Source organism: Aedes aegypti, chromosome 2, assembly GCF_002204515.2.
Source record: "Aedes aegypti strain LVP_AGWG chromosome 2, AaegL5.0 Primary Assembly, whole genome shotgun sequence".
Taxonomy (NCBI): domain Eukaryota; kingdom Metazoa; phylum Arthropoda; class Insecta; order Diptera; family Culicidae; genus Aedes; species Aedes aegypti.
In genome coordinates, this window is record NC_035108.1 from 352115661 (window position 1) to 352132766 (window position 17106).

The following is a 17106-nucleotide window of genomic DNA, read 5'->3' on the forward strand; positions in this document are numbered from 1 at the left end:
GGCACCTGGAACGTTCTATAGAGTGGTCTGTGCATCTAATGGTTCTGAATACGCTGCAGGAAACATCATTTTTAAGGTTGGTGTCCGCTTGGATATAGCTCCGGATAATATTTACATGATTGGAAATACAAACATGACTGACCATGCTTTCCGGAACCAGTTTTACGGAAATGGTCATATTTCTGAAGATTTCCAACCAATGCGTCCGGTGGCATTCAACTTCCTATTAGTTCTAGTTTCTAGGAAAATTGCAAACATCTATCTAACTTCACACCACACAAAAATACAAGCGACAGAAAAAATGACATTTGGACATGACCTCAGAAAATCCGGAACATCTCCGGTGTCCAGTGGCCAATATGCATGGCCAAGGAAGTTCCTAAAACTGGACCAAATTTGCCGTCGACTGCTTCCAGATGCATCCAATTTCATCCATTTTTCATAAAGTTATAAGCATTTGAATTTGGGCAAAATTTTGCCTATCTCAATCATTTTGCCTATCCCCTGTACATCATAATTGACACCGTTTAAGCATAGGGGAGCAAAAACTTAAAAATTTTCATCTGTCTAGTGCGCAGAATAGGATACGGCTCTGTATGCGAGAATGAGAATAATTGTCAATGCCGTAGTCGTGATTGTCAATTTAGACATGAACAACATCGAAATTCTTAAGTATAAATATGAAAAAAATCACTGTATTTGAGTCGTGTTGCTAAGTGTGATAACAAAACATCTCCCTTCATTTTAAAAGAAGCGAAATCTATGCTCATAATCATTCACCACCACACGCTGATATTCGTCTTCTTGGCTACGTTGATACACCGTAGGGTTCTGCACGCTTCGAGTGCATAATGTACCTACGTTTCACGCAACAACTTCTATTAATTGGTTTCCGTTCTACTTCGCTACAAACTACGGTTCAAAAGAGGGTGCACATTTTCATGCTCATTAAATTCTCGATTTACCGTCTACTAGCTGTTGTCGGAAAAAAATTTGAAACAAAAGAATTTGACGAAGGATTTACAAAATTCCTAATTAGATACTTGTCGGCTGTACGTTACTTATCAAAGAATGAATGTACCTGGACTTATGCAAATTTTGAAGTTTTGCTCCCTTTGGAAGAAATTTGGGTGTGTACATGCCATTTGAAGTCTATGTGGAAAAGACTAACCTTTTGTGTACAGTCCTCTAACTGCTCTTCATAATATTCTATGGAATAGTGAACAAATTCTTCTCATGTGAGATCTTCCCTGCTACAACTTTTCCGAAGACCACATTTTGATGGGACCTAAGGATAATTTGTTATTATTGCTAACAAATTCTGTATTAAGCTGAAATGATCATTCAATAACTTGAAATTGGTAGTGTTTGATCCTTTGCTTGCGTCGCTTGCTCCTGCGGGGGCGGGTGATGTGAGCAGGATCAATCATGTTGCGCGTCGCTCGCGCGGCATGAATAAATAGTGGCGTGATTCGCGGATAGGGTCAGTAGTGTTTGATCCTTTGCTCGTGTCGCTTGCTCCTGCGGGGGCGGGTGATGTGAGCAGGATCAATCGTGTTGCGCGTCGCTCGCGCGGCATGAATAAATAGTGGCGTGATTCGCGGGTAGGGTCAGTAGTGTTTGATCCTTTGCTTGCGTCGCTTGCTCCTGCGGGGGCGGGTGATGTGAGCAGGATCAATCGTGTTGCGCGTCGCTCGCGCGGCATGAATAAATAGTGGCGTGATTCGCGGGTAGGGTCAGTAGTGTTTGATCCTTTGCTTGCGTCGCTTGCTCCTGCGGGGGCGGGTGATGTGAGCAGGATCAATCATGTTGCGCGTCGCTCGCGCGGCATGAATAAATAGTGGCGTGATTCGCGGATAGGGTCAGTAGTGTTTGATCCTTTGCTCGTGTCGCTTGCTCCTGCGGGGGCGGGTGATGTGAGCAGGATCAATCATGTTGCGCGTCGCTCGCGCGGCATGAATAAATAGTGGCGTGATTCGCGGGTAGGGTCAGTAGTGTTTGATCCTTTGCTTGCGTCGCTTGCTCCTGCGGGGGCGGGTGATGTGAGCAGGATCAATCGTGTTGCGCGTCGCTCGCGCGGCATGAATAAATAGTGGCGTGATTCGCGGATAGGGTCAGTAGTGTTTGATCCTTTGCTCGTGTCGCTTGCTCCTGCGGGGGCGGGTGATGTGAGCAGGATCAATCGTGTTGCGCGTCGCTCGCGCGGCATGAATAAATAGTGGCGTGATTCGCGGGTAGGGTCAGTAGTGTTTGATCCTTTGCTTGCGTCGCTTGCTCCTGCGGGGGCGGGTGATGTGAGCAGGATCAATCATGTTGCGCGTCGCTCGCGCGGCATGAATAAATAGTGGCGTGATTCGCGGATAGGGTCAGTAGTGTTTGATCCTTTGCTCGTGTCGCTTGCTCCTGCGGGGGCGGGTGATGTGAGCAGGATCAATCGTGTTGCGCGTCGCTCGCGCGGCATGAATAAATAGTGGCGTGATTCGCGGGTAGGGTCAGTAGTGTTTGATCCTTTGCTTGCGTCGCTTGCTCCTGCGGGGGCGGGTGATGTGAGCAGGATCAATCGTGTTGCGCGTCGCTCGCGCGGCATGAATAAATAGTGGCGTGATTCGCGGGTAGGGTCAGTAGTGTTTGATCCTTTGCTTGCGTCGCTTGCTCCTGCGGGGGCGGGTGATGTGAGCAGGATCAATCATGTTGCGCGTCGCTCGCGCGGCATGAATAAATAGTGGCGTGATTCGCGGATAGGGTCAGTAGTGTTTGATCCTTTGCTCGTGTCGCTTGCTCCTGCGGGGGCGGGTGATGTGAGCAGGATCAATCGTGTTGCGCGTCGCTCGCGCGGCATGAATAAATAGTGGCGTGATTCGCGGGTAGGGTCAGTAGTGTTTGATCCTTTGCTTGCGTCGCTTGCTCCTGCGGGGGCGGGTGATGTGAGCAGGATCAATCATGTTGCGCGTCGCTCGCGCGGCATGAATAAATAGTGGCGTGATTCGCGGATAGGGTCAGTAGTGTTTGATCCTTTGCTCGTGTCGCTTGCTCCTGCGGGGGCGGGTGATGTGAGCAGGATCAATCGTGTTGCGCGTCGCTCGCGCGGCATGAATAAATAGTGGCGTGATTCGCGGGTAGGGTCAGTAGTGTTTGATCCTTTGCTTGCGTCGCTTGCTCCTGCGGGGGCGGGTGATGTGAGCAGGATCAATCGTGTTGCGCGTCGCTCGCGCGGCATGAATAAATAGTGGCGTGATTCGCGGGTAGGGTCAGTAGTGTTTGATCCTTTGCTTGCGTCGCTTGCTCCTGCGGGGGCGGGTGATGTGAGCAGGATCAATCATGTTGCGCGTCGCTCGCGCGGCATGAATAAATAGTGGCGTGATTCGCGGATAGGGTCAGTAGTGTTTGATCCTTTGCTCGTGTCGCTTGCTCCTGCGGGGGCGGGCGATGTGAGCAGGATCAATCGTGTTGCGCGTCGCTCGCGCGGCATGAATAAATAGTGGCGTGATTCGCGGGTAGGGTCAGTAGTGTTTGATCCTTTGCTCGTGTCGCTTGCTCCTGCGGGGGCGGGTGATGTGAGCAGGATCAATCGTGTTGCGCGTCGCTCGCGCGGCATGAATAAATAGTGGCGTGATTCGCGGGTAGGGTCAGTAGTGTTTGATCCTTTGCTCGTGTCGCTTGCTCCTGCGGGGGCGGGCGATGTGAGCAGGATCAATCGTGTTGCGCGTCGCTCGCGCGGCATGAATAAATAGTGGCGTGATTCGCGGGTAGGGTCAGTAGTGTTTGATCCTTTGCTCGTGTCGCTTGCTCCTGCGGGGGCGGGTGATGTGAGCAGGATCAATCGTGTTGCGCGTCGCTCGCGCGGCATGAATAAATAATGGCGTTAAACGGGTTAGGCGTGAATGTTTCATGGATCGCATCACCAATCGCTGGTGACTCCCAGATCTTTACCTTATCCCACTAACCCAATATCCTTTCCATGACAACTGTGGAGATGCAGAAGATTCTTCGGTCTCTAGTAACAACGGTTGTCTAGCTAACATTCCTTCCCTTCCTCGATGACCGTAAGGACGTGGCCGGCGCTGTTATTGACTTTTAAAATTTGAGCTCTCGATTTGTGCACATTGAAGAATGGTTAGCTAATCCCAAGCCCCATTCATTGATTCCCTGTGCAACTTCGATTGCTCTAGTCAATCACGGAGTAGCAACTACGAATTGTACGGTCATATATGCTCATGCTCATGCTCATGATCATTCAATAACTTGAAATTTTACTTCAATTAACCCTCTAATACCCAACCCCGCCTTTAGACGGGGTACACTTTGGAATTTTGTATATTTATTCGTAGCTCGGAAATCAAAATGTTTTTATTTTTGGCTTATACTTTGACTCATAACAGGCATATTAGAAAAGTTTTTATGACTTTTGAAACTTTTTTGTATTTTTAGAAATTGTTTGAAAAATTGCATTCTTATATAACCTACAAATGCCTGGGTTCATTTAACGTGTAATATAAAAAATCGTACCTTTTATATTTTTCTACGATCAACCTATCACAAAAGAAGAGCCTGGTGGTATTAATATAATTTCAAACCTGTTTTTCCGTTAGTTACACGGAAAATAAAATACGCTCCGAAAAAAAATAAAAAATTTAATGTTAAAAGAGCCATAAAAATTTAAATTTTTATTATTGCCAAAAATCAATGACTAGAAAAGGCTTCAAGAAAAATGAGAAAAGCTAGGGATGTTCAAAAATAAAAATTATAAAAATCAAAAACCAAAATTTAAAAATTGGCGAATAAAAATAAATAATTGCCCAAAACGTGTTTAGAACGATTTTAGATAACGAAAAATAATACTTAAATCGAAAATAAAAATTTGGGTATTAGAGGATTAATGGAAGTTACATCATTTTCATGGAAATAAACATTCTTTAACGCGAAAAAAAACTTCACAACACACAATTCAGCAACAGTTGCGACAATCAGCGAGTACTTTCAAAGAAACACTGCTTTTTTGCTGTATAGAACATAGTAGCCTGGATTACTTTGATTTATTTTTTTTCCACAGGGAGCACCACTGTTGCCTGCCGAACAGTTGCCGAAGCATACTACACACAAACCCACTTTATACCACTAATGGTACGTTTGCCCTAGTAAGACTAGAAAATTCCATTGAATTCCAATATTATGCTTATCTTGTGGCATATAGGCCTATTTAATCTGCGACTTACAGACTTCTTCAGTGTCGTGTATTCGCCTCTCGTACACTCTTTGTATACGTCCAAAAAACCCAATTCACGCCTGGTCACAAAAAAATGGTAATGCTTTGTACTTCAACTAAATGACAGGAAGTAAGATTTTAATTTAGTGCTAGAGAGACTGTGTGAGAAAACAGGTGCCTATTTGAAATTGCCAACATGTATTTCTGTATATGATGCAAATGAAAAAAAAAAAACTTTGAATCCCGACAACAAGTGTCGCACACTCAAACTATCGAACGGTACAAACAAACACAAAATTCCCATTATACTTTCCCTTATCGATTTTCCAACTTCCTCCCTTACATCATAACCATTCACCGCACATGCAGACATGCAATCCCGTCGGCGAAACATTCCACATCTTGGTATCCTTCCCCACTCATATAGAATTGCAACATTTCCTCGCTTACTCTTACTCACCTCGTCCCGAAGACCCGCTGTGACACACTTAGCTCCCAGTAATAGCGTCCATTGTTGAGTACCCGGGTGCCCCGAATCCCGGCCGTGCCCTTGCTCCAATTCGGATGGAAATGCACCGTCCGATTGTTGGTTCCGCTGAGCCACACCTCCTTCGAGCGGTCCCGCTTGCTCCAGCTCCACTTGTCCTCGCAGCCATTCTGCAGGGGCCTCTCCCCCCGGAAGTGGTTATTATTGTCCTCGACAGCCGACGCCGCTGCTGAAGAAGCTACTTCCGCTAGTTCGTTGTCCATCGCAGGACGATGGCTGGAAGCGGTGCCGGCAGCCGATCCTCCTGCAATTGCACTTCCGGAACCATTACTGGACAGAACTGGGGCGCGTATCGTTAGCCTAGCATGACTTGATCCGGAACTGGTCGCGTTGACAGACGAACTCGAAATAGATTCTTGGGAGGTCGTTTGAGTGCTGGTGTTACTGTTGCGGTTATCCTGAATGGTCATTGGGGATAGGTTTGATTGTTGGATTTCTTACGTATGCTCCCTAAGCCATTGCAACCACCCCAAGCGGCGACCCTGGCTCGCGTAATGACAAGTGGTTTTCTATATTCCTTCTCCCCCTCGGTTGATGTGATGGATTTATGCTACGCGAGTGGAGGGTCAGCGAACTTCTCACAATAAAGGATTCAATTACGCTAAAATGTGGGTAATCGAAGATGTGGAGGGTGGTTTGGATCAACTAGCTGATAAGATGTTAATCAGAGTTGAACTGAAGTCAATTTTTTTGTTTTAAGTAATTGAATTACTATTTCCTACGGAGTCTAGCTAGGTGAGTCACGTTTCCAGGCGTTGCTCCTCCATATATGGCGCTCAGTAGTACTTTCCGTAGCTATCCCTATCGACCAACAGATGTTGCTGCTGTTGTTGCTGCAATTGTTCGTTCCGAATGCGCCGAGATCTTCGCGGTCGAACCAACAAATCCTTATCGTTGTAGTACAGCTTGTGATTGCCAACCGTTCGGGATCGGTATCGATTCCCTCCGTGCTTGCCACCGTTCTCCAGATGATTGTTGTTCGGATGAATCAGGAAGGAGTTGTAACAACGCAGAACCAATTTGTTAAAAAATATGCAAATGTTTTTCAAAAATAGCAAAATCAGTATCAAAGTCATACGAATATCCTTTTTTGGTGCGGGTCGCCACTTGTTACGGGATCAGGAACGACTGGAACCTATACAGCTCGAGATACCTACGGAAGGCTGAAAAACATTAGGCTGGATTCACAAAAGGCTGAAAACATGAGACTGAACAATCGAAAGGCTGGAAATATCAGATTTTTGAAGGCAAAGGTGCGAGAAGTGAGTAGAACGTCCTACGCACAAAAAAAATCATGAGTTTTAAGGGACTTCAACCCAAAGGTTATTCAATCCCCTCTTCAATTGTCCTACCAATGGACTATGGTCCTTAAAGTAGTTTTACGCAGACAGATGCATTTTGAGCTTAATTTTATAATGAAACATTAGACGGACACCGTATTCTACAAAGATGTTTGTATAAGTAAGGCCCTTTGTTCGGTGTTATTGAAAATTAGGGTGGTCCACATTTTTTATAGAAATGGAGTAACTAACTTTCTTATTTGTAGAAATTATATATACATGCTTCAGCAAACTTGTATTCCATTGAATTTCAAGCAACTTTGCCAAAAAAAAGTGTTTTGTGTCACTTCTATCTATAGACATCAATATATGAATCACTTTTAGAGCATTGAAAAAATGCGTAATTTGGTGAGTAAAGAAACTCGCTATTTCTTTTCGTTTGGGTTCGTTTCGGTTCCTTTGTTTTTCTTGCAAACATACGTCTACTTTGATTGTAAATATCTCTGATTGGGACGAACATAAACAATATCTTTTCACGACATTCGAAAGACAAAATAAAATTGTGTATTACATCAAGAAATTAGTTGTTCTCAAACTGTCTATACAACACATTTAATAGAAAACATGTTTTCACTTAGTTAGTAATGAACACTGTCCTAAAACATGATTTCTTAATCTCAACAAGAAAATTACACAGAATTTCTCTCAATATATCTCCTCAAGAATAGATCAATGGAATCTTGACAAAACTATTTTCAAATACAAGTAACATTCTGGAAAGTTTGTAGGGAATACTCCTAAATATTTTTTAAGAAATTTCTTCGTGCGTTCTCTCTCGAACTTGGTCGGAAACTACACCTTCAATCTCACTATACGAATTTTATATTTTAAGAATCATCTCAAGAATCTTTTCGTTTTGTTCCTTATAAAGTTCGTCCAGTTTCTTCCGATATCTTCAGTAATCCCTCATGATATTTTTTTAGAAATTGATACTAAAAACTATCTCGGGATTCACCTTTAATAACTCCATAAACTATAACAACAAAACTGTCCCATATGGAAAGGTATTGGAAGGTATTGAAGTTTGATTTCTCATATAGATGTTCAAAATATTCCTGTACATATCTGCATGCCATATTCATTTAGCACGATTTCACAGATTAAAATGCGGCTAATCAAAAAGTTTGTTCACAGAAACTTCTGGGAGCTCCTCCAAGAGCTTTCTTCCAGAAATTCAATTTCTCTTCTGGAATCAATCTGTTTGTTTCCTTCAAATGACAAAATCGTCCACTGGAAGCATTAACGTGCCGGTGTCTTTTTTTTTTTCATTTTTACTGTTTATTTAACTTTTTACAACATTCACAAACATAACAATGTATAGTCTAACATACATAGTGTTTTTTTTAAATAAAATGTACCTTAATTCTAATCATTAACTAAATTCTGTTGGTGTTCAACAGATGTTAAGATAGTTTTTGAAATGTTTACAAAACAGTATACGATTATTCCATCTATAATCTCGTATATCTTTCATGAACATGTATAAACTTGGATTCTTATGATTTTTGACATTGTACACTATTGCTTCACATACTAGCCATAATGCTGCTTTTAATCTACAATTATGTTTTCCTATTCCACGATAAAGTAGCAAATGTGGCGAAGTTATTTTAATTTTTAATCGGTTTTTGATTATGTCAGACACCCAGTTCCATATATCAGCTGTTTTTATACAATTCATGAACCGATGAACGTTATTATCTGGTTTTCCACACACATCGCATGAAAAGTTATCTATGTTAGCAAGATTGTTAAACATTTTAATTTTGTTCGGAATGATGTCATTAAATATCTCATACAATGTTGACCTAGCTGATAAACTTAAAAAGTTTTGATTGATGTTCTCCCATACTACTTCCCAATGTATTTGGGGATACTTTTTTTCAACCTTAGTTTCAATATTTAGTTTAGTTAACATGTATTCATAAATTTGCTTGTTAGTTACTAGATGCGTCATATCTTTGATTTCTTTTGCTTTCTGAATAAGACGTTGTGTATTTAAACTTAGTCCTTTCAAATTGTGTGTTCTTATCAAATAGTGACTTATAGCAGTGGCACCTTTGAAAAGTAAACTTCTCACGAAAAGAGATTTACACTGAGTGTCTACATCTATTAAATTCAACCCTCCCTTAAAATAATGCAAGTATAATTGTGAGCGTTCTATTTTAAAAATTCTATGATAACCCCATAAAAAACTTCCCGTTATTTTACGTATTTGTGCAATGTGTATATTGCTGGCTGGTAAGATTTGAGCAACATACCACAATTTCGAGAGAATATAGGTGTTTAAAACAACGACCTTTTCCAAAAGATTAAGTCTTCTAGACATATGAGCTTGGATTGTAGCATTTATTGCTTGAATAACTTTTCTGTAGTTGGTTTCGACTACTTTTCTATAATTGGTACCAATAAAAATACCTAAAATTTTCAATTCATCTTTTTCAGTGATCTTCTGTGGTCCTATCGCACAATTGTTAAAACGCAAAAAACCTGATTTCCTTAAATTCAGCTTTATACCAGCGAATTTAGAGAAATTTTCTAAAATTTCCATCACTGCATCAATTTCTTGGTCAGATCTAATGATCAAAGTCAAATCATCTGCGAAAGCAAGAACACGTACGAATCTGTTCAAAATCAGAATTCCTGATAAACTTTTATTTAAATGTCTTATTAATGGCTCAATGTATAACGTGAAAAGTAACATTGACAAAGGACAACCTTGTCGTACTGATTTCTCTATTTTAAAGGATTGTGTCAAAAACCCGTTTACTAAAACTTTAGAAAAGGCATTTTTGTATAGCTGCTTAATGCAGTTTACGACTTGTTGCGGTATATCAAACTTAAGCATGATTTCCCACAAACGTTCATGGCAAACCTTGTCAAAAGCTTTCTCCAGATCTAGACTGAGCAAAGCAAATTTGAATTTTTTTGATTGTTGAGCTTTAATTACAAGAGTACGAATGATGTCGAGATTATCTGTACAACTTTTGTTTTTGATACCAGCTGTTTGGCCCTCATCAATAAGTTCTTCAAGACATTTCTTAAGACGGTTTGCGATAATTTTACATAAAAGCTTGTAGTCGGTGTTCAATAGACTAATTGGTCTATAATTGTTTATGTCATTCTTGTTTCCTATTTTCGGGATTAGTGTCACAATCCCATCGGAAAAACTCTCTAATGGTTTCACTGAACCGTTAAATATTCCGTTGAAAAGCTTTAGTAGATCGGTTTTTAATGTAGTGTAGTGAACTAGATAAAACTCGTAGGTGATCCCATCTGGCCCAGGTGCTTTTTTCAAAGTACAGCGTTTAATAGTATCTAGCAATTCATTTTCTGTTATGGGTTCAATAAGATCTTGTTTCGAATTTGCACTTAGAACTTTGGTTAATGAATTCAACATACAGTCAGCTGCAACATTATCATGCCTTCCAGCGAACAAATCCTTATAATGATCATAAACTATTTGCTTAGTTTCTAATTGATCACAAAGAACACCTTTACCATTTTTTAGCTGTAGCACCTTAGGGTTAGATTGCATTTTCACAATTTTAGATACTTGGTAAATACCCATTTTTTCGTTCTCCAACATCGTGTTTGGTTTAAAATTGGAGCTTATGGATTTCAGGCGATTAGTTTCTATATTTATAATATCTGATTTGGTTTTTGCTAATTCATCACTCACATTTTGATCATTCATTTGTTTGATTTCTAACTGTTTCAGCTTAGCGTAACAAAGATCTCTTTGAGTTCGGTATCGATTACTGAATTCAAAAAATTTTGATTTGTAAAATTGCCTTATCTTGTTTTTAACGTCGAAAGACCACCATTCTGCAAAATTGTTATTGTACTTATTTCTGGATTTTAAACTATTATACACATTATCGAACTCTTCGATTACGTCAGCATCTTGCAACAAGAAATTTTTAATCTTCCAGTACCCTCTCCCTACGACAGGTGACCTTAGATTGGGTTCAATTTGGTAACAGAATTGGATCGCATGGTGGTCAGAGAAGGGAATCGCATTAGTTTCAAATTTACTAATTTTTTTAAACAAATTGTTCGTTGAATAAAATCGATCGATGCGCGAGGCGGCATCATTCCTAAAAAAGGTAAATTGCTTTTTATGACCTTTGATCTTCAGCTCAACATCCATAAGATTGAACCGATTTGTAAGGGTTTTTAAACCTCGGCAAACGTTCTTGAAGTTCCCACGGGTATCATCATTTTCCAAAATACAATTGAAATCACCGCCTACTATCGTATCGGTAGCTGCAACTTTACTCATGTGAGTAATTGTCTGAACTTCGAACAAATCATCCCGCTCTGCTTTGAACTGAGAACCAGCATGCGCGTAAATATTTACAAAATTTCTAGCAGAGCTTGAATAAAATAGGTGCTTCTGGTTTGAAGGTTGGAAGACTAATGAATATTTATTTGAAATAACAAACTTAGGTTTCTAAGGTTAATGGCGTTGCTAAGGATCTGATTGCGTAGCTAACATAAGTCGCGGGTTACTACACATCACTCCTCCCTAATCTGCGACGCCTATAAAATGGCAAAACTTCTGCTGGTTTGGTGTAGCCAGCGGTTTGGTGAATCCATCTGCCGGTTGGCTCGAAGTGGGCGTGTAGCCAAGTTTGACCACGCCATTCTCCAAACTCTCGTGCACGAAATGATAGCGGATGCTAACATGCTTCGTCCTGGGATTATAGGATCCGTTGCCTGCGATGCTGATTGCTGACTGGTTGTCGCAGAACATCGGAACCGGTCCAACGTTGGTGAATTCCGACCGAAGATTGCTCCACCACATGGCTTCTTGAATGCTCCGGGAGAGCGCCATATACTCCGCCTCGCATGACGAAAGTGCTACAGTCGGCTGTTTCTTCACATTCCAGGCTATGGCAGCACCCTGCATCGTAAAGACGTAGCCGGTTGTCGATCTGCGGCTATCTGGATCTCCTCCCCAATCGGCATCGCTATATCCGACCAGTTGTCCATTCTCGTCCCTCTTGTACTGTAATTTCTTCGTAGCCGTGCCCTTTAGGTATCGGATGATACGCTTAACAGCTTCCCAATGCTGCCTGCCAGGGTTCGATGAAAATTGGCTTACCGCATTCACAGCAAACGCAATGTCGGGTCGAGTTGTCTGGGCCACGAACGACAAACATCCTACTGCTTCTTTGTACGGCACATCTCTCATCTCCATTTTCTCTCTTTCAGTCTTCGGGGCCATCGACTTTTCCAGTCTACCGCTCGGATCCGCCGGAGCTGCTACCGGATTCGCATTCGTCATTCCAAAACGACGAACGATCTCCTCAATATACGCCTGTTGGTCCAACGAAAGCTTGCCTTCACGTCGATCCCGCTGGATCCGAATGCCAAGGCAGTGTGTGGCCTCACCCAGGTCCTTCATTTTAAATCGCTGCATCAAAAAATCCTTCAGCCTCTTCTTCAATCGTCGGTCGTTTGTGAATATCAACAGGTCGTCTACGTATATCGTCACGAAAAGCATTTTCTCTCCATCCAGCATCCAGTACAGGCAGGTGTCTACCCGCGATCTTTGCAGGCCGAATTCTCGCAGCACCTCGTCCAGGTTCGCATTCCATACTCGGCTCGATTGCTTCAGACCGTATAAAGCCTTGTTCAGCTTGCAGACCTTGCCATTTGGAACCGCGAATCCTTCAGGCTGGACCATGAAAATCTGCTCGTCACCCAGCTCGCCTTGCAAGAATGCGGTAACCACGTCCATCTGGTCCACATCTAAGTCGAACTTCGTTGCCACCGCCATCAGGTAACGAATGGTCGAATACCGTACTACGGGGGCGTAGACTTCCTCGTAGTCCACTCCAGGCTTCTGGGAACACCCCTTCACGACAAGCCGCGCTTTATATCGCTCCAGGCTTCCATCAGGTCCTCGCTTGATAGCAAAAACCCACTTGTTTCGGATGGCTTTGCGTCCCTCTGGCAGATTCGATAACGTCCAGGTCTGGTTTTCGCTCAATGACGCCATCTCTTGCTTCATCGCCGCGATCCAGCAATCACGATCAGGTCGCCGCATGACCTCGTCGTAGCTCTGTGGAACGTCCTCCACAAGCATCGATGGAGCAGATGGCTGGGGGGGAATAACTTCGCCAGAAAACGTACCGTAAGTTACAAAATCATCATACTTGCCTGGACAAATGCGCTCCCGACCGCTGCGCCTCAACCCTTGTTGACTTTCTTCAACTGGTCTTAATTGTTGCGGTGGGAGCGCGTGGTCGCTGCAGGCGTCTTCAAAATCATCGCCAGACGTCTCCAGCGTGTTGTTGATTGCTGCACCTTCCTCCTCATCATCGGAATTGTTGGCGTTCACATCTAGACATTCAACGGGCACAATGGTCTCTTCAGTATACAGCTCCATGAATTGCACCGGTCGAACCGCTTGAGGACTCTCGGTTCGGGAAACCTGCCCGTCCTCGTTAACCGCTTCCACGTCACGACTGATCTCGAACTTGTGGTTCTCCGGGAGATAAACCCGGAATCCCTTCGTGTCCTCGCAATAGCCTACGAAAACGCCCTTCACCGCCTTCGGATCGAACTTCCTACGCTTTACCTTGGGAACATGGACCATCACAGTCGTACCGAAAACCTTCAGGTGCCGCAAATCGGGCCTCTTGCCAGTCCACAGTTCTTCCGGTGTCTTGTTCCCAATGGACCTGGCCGGTGATCGGTTCACCAGGTATGCTGCCGTCGAAATTGCCTCCGCCCAGAATTCTTTCTGCATGCGCGCATCGTTCAGCAGACATCTAGCCTTCTCCACAAGGGTTCTATTCATCCTCTCTGCCGTGCCGTTCTGTTCCGGAGTGTATGGACACGACCTCTGATGACGGATGCCATCTTTCTCCAGTGTCTTCCGGAATTCGTTGTTCATGTACTCACGCCCATTGTCTGTCCTGAGGATTTTTAGCTTTTTACCTGTTTGCCGCTCCGCCTTCGCTCGAAACAACTTGAACGCCGCCAGGGCTTCACTTTTTGCCTTCAGGAAGTAAACGGCCACTCTCTTGCTTGCATCATCGAGAAACGTCACAAAATATCGACTGCCACCCATGGAAGGAATCTCCACTGGTCCGCAGAGATCGGAATGCACCAGCTCTAGCAGTTCTGATGCGCTGGTTTCGCTCTTGGGAAATGGTCTTCGTGATTGTTTCCCTTCCAGACACACCGTGCAATCCTTCACCTTCTCGCCTTGAAAATCCACGCCATCGGACACATTCTTGAGCTGCTTCAGACTTGAATCGTTCAGGTGGCCCATCCTCCGATGCCACAACTGAATTCCATTCGCCAGAAACGTTCGCTTCGTCTGATTCAAACGGTACAGGCCGCCTTCTTCCTTGCCGGAAACGACCAGCTCACCGTCCTCATTCAGCACTTCACATTTGTCCGCAGTGAATTTCATGGTATGGCCTCTCTTGCAGATCGAACTTACCGACAACAGGTTAGTTGCCAAATTGGGAATTTTCAACACTCCGTGAACATCGATCGTACCATCCGGAATCTGCAACGCAACTGTTCCTCTAGACATGGCCTCCATGCTGCCATTGTTCGCGGTCCCCACCGCGTGCTGCAGTGCTGTTTCGTCCATGAAAACCTGGTTCGGTCTGGCCATGTGACACGTCGCTCCTGAATCAAAGTACCAGGCGTCTGCTTGAACATCGCCGATCGCAAAAATACTGCAGAGCCCGCTCGACTTCGATTTCGTCTTGCTGACCAACTTGTCCGGACATTTCGACGCAAAATGGCCTGGCTTGCCACAGTTGAAGCACGTCTTCTCGGGTTTCTTCTTGGCTTGCCCCTTGAATTTGGTCGAATTCATGCCTCGCGTGTACAGTGCACCTTCATCGTTGCTGTTCGTTGGTCCCCTCTCGAACTTCACATCTTGAAGAATTTTCGCTTTCACCGCATCCGAGGTCAGATTTGCTCCGGAGGCCTCCAGTCCCATAATCATGGGCTCGTAATGTTCTGGTAGCCCCATCAGCAGCAACGCCACCAGCCACGAGTCGTCCACCTTGAACCCAATCGAAGCAAGCTTGTGGGTGGTGCTCATCAGCTCGTTGACGTATTCCTCCACGCTTGAGCTACTCACCAACCGGATGGACGTCAACTTCCGGAGTAGGCCGATTTTCCGTGTCAACCCGGTGTCTTGAAATGCTGTACCGAGTTTCCTCCATGCTTCCGCTGCATCCGCCGCGTCCTGGACGAGGCTATAATTATAGCTCTCCAGACTGAGACAGATTGTCGCCAGCGCACGCATCTTGACATCAGCAGCTACAACTTCACCTTCCGCCGGTTCGATGGCACACCAGCTTCCCTCTCGAATCAATATCATCCGCATCGCGAATGCCCAGGTGGAGTAATTTTCGCGTCCCTTCAACTTCTCTATGGCCGGCATCGCCACGGACCCCGTCGTAACTCGAACGCTTCCTGCTTCAGGTCGACTGCCGTTTCCGCCGCCAGCTTGAGATCCGGAACTTGCTTCTGTTGGTGGTGCCATCTTGAATTTTTGAATTCTTCTTCCGGTTACCGGCTGGGCCAATAACCTCTAGCAGAGCTTGAATAAAATAGGTGCTTCTGGTTTGAAGGTTGGAAGACTAATGAATATTTATTTGAAATAACAAACTTAGGTTTCTAAGGTTAATGGCGTTGCTAAGGATCTGATTGCGTAGCTAACATAAGTCGCGGGTTACTACACATCAAAATTAACACCATCAATAATCATCGAAATAATTCGCCCACATGGGCTTTTCATACAATCATGTACTTCAATGGATTTTCGTACTAGCAAGGCCGTTCCAGAGCATTTTCCATCCCGGTTTACAACGGCAAGGTGTGATGGTAAAAAAGAAAAATCGTCAAATGCGACTTCTTGTAGAAGAACTATATCCAAATCATTGGTCAAAATAAACTCTTTCAAAAGCGACTTTTTAACATCAACTCTTATAGCATTTATGTTAATTGAAGCTACTTTCCGAATAACGTTCATTTCAGAATAAATATAACGCCAAATTTTCAAAGTAATTAATCGTTATCCAAAAATCATAACAGTAAACGTTGCTGAAGTTGTCATAATAATAAAACGGAAGGTGATCCCTATTAAAGTGTAAATCGTTATCCGGGCTCATAACCTGAGACGTAGCCAAAGTTCCAATCCATAAAGCAATAGAAGTACATATCATTTTCCGATACCATGTCCATATAAACGTAGCAAAAGATTTTCAAGGCAGCCATAAAATACGAAGGAAATCCCAGCAGAAGTATAAAAACCATCCATAATCAAAACTCCAAAACCATAGCCAAAGTCATCATCACTTAAAAGTTCGCAAAAGACGGCATCCCTAATCTCAATTCTTCGACCTTGCCCTCCGATCTTTTCCCTTCGATTGAATGGGCTCGGATTCAATGATTTTTAGTGGATCACTATCCTTTTTCTGCTTCCGGCTTCTGGAAGCTCGCGTGTTACCTTCATCTTCTGTTGAAGATCCCTCATGTTGTCTTTTCGTTGCCGAGCAATCAACCTCCATGTTCGGCAGGCCGTCGCTATCGTCCGTGTCGACCGTTGCGCCAATCGTTTTGTCAGCATTCTGCGTTGCAGGAGCCTTAACCACGTGGCTCGATTCGCCTTCCTCACTGTTGCACACGGGTTCAGGCACCATTTTGGCACCTGGAACTAGCAGCGTCATCTTACTTCCCTCAGTTCCAACGACTGGTGGCTTACTCTTCAGCATCGCAGCGAAACTAGGTGGTTGTGGCGGTGAAGACACAGAAGAGGACCCAGCAGAATCGGGCCGGCCAACTTCTGCGTTTTCGACCACTTCCGTGTTCCGTTTGTTGTTCGATGTATTCCGAGGGCAGTCTGCCTTCAGATGGCCCTCCTGTTTGCACAAGAAACACTTATGCTTCACACCTTCGTAGTAGATTCTTCCTCGCCGGTTGAGAAAGAATAGAGTTGCCGGGATTTCTTTCTTGATCTCGATGTACAC

General features: G+C 43.8%; 1 protein-coding gene across 5 annotated transcripts in view; it reads right to left on the reverse strand.

Annotated features, from left to right (window-relative positions):
• LOC5565334 (SPRY domain-containing SOCS box protein 3) overlaps positions 1–17106 on the reverse strand; it is a 43051-nt gene that overhangs the window by 17284 nt on the left and 8661 nt on the right. For 3 of the 5 annotated variants that reach the window (XM_021846311.1, XM_021846307.1, XM_021846308.1), the window contains exon 2: positions 5664–6903. In XM_021846311.1, the coding sequence (XP_021702003.1) occupies positions 5664–6160 (497 nt within the window). In that variant the 5' untranslated portion in view covers positions 6161–6903. Of the gene's footprint in view, positions 1–5663; positions 6914–17106 lie in introns of all 5 variants that reach the window. The other 2 variants (XM_021846312.1, XM_021846310.1) reach the window with 1 other exon arrangement.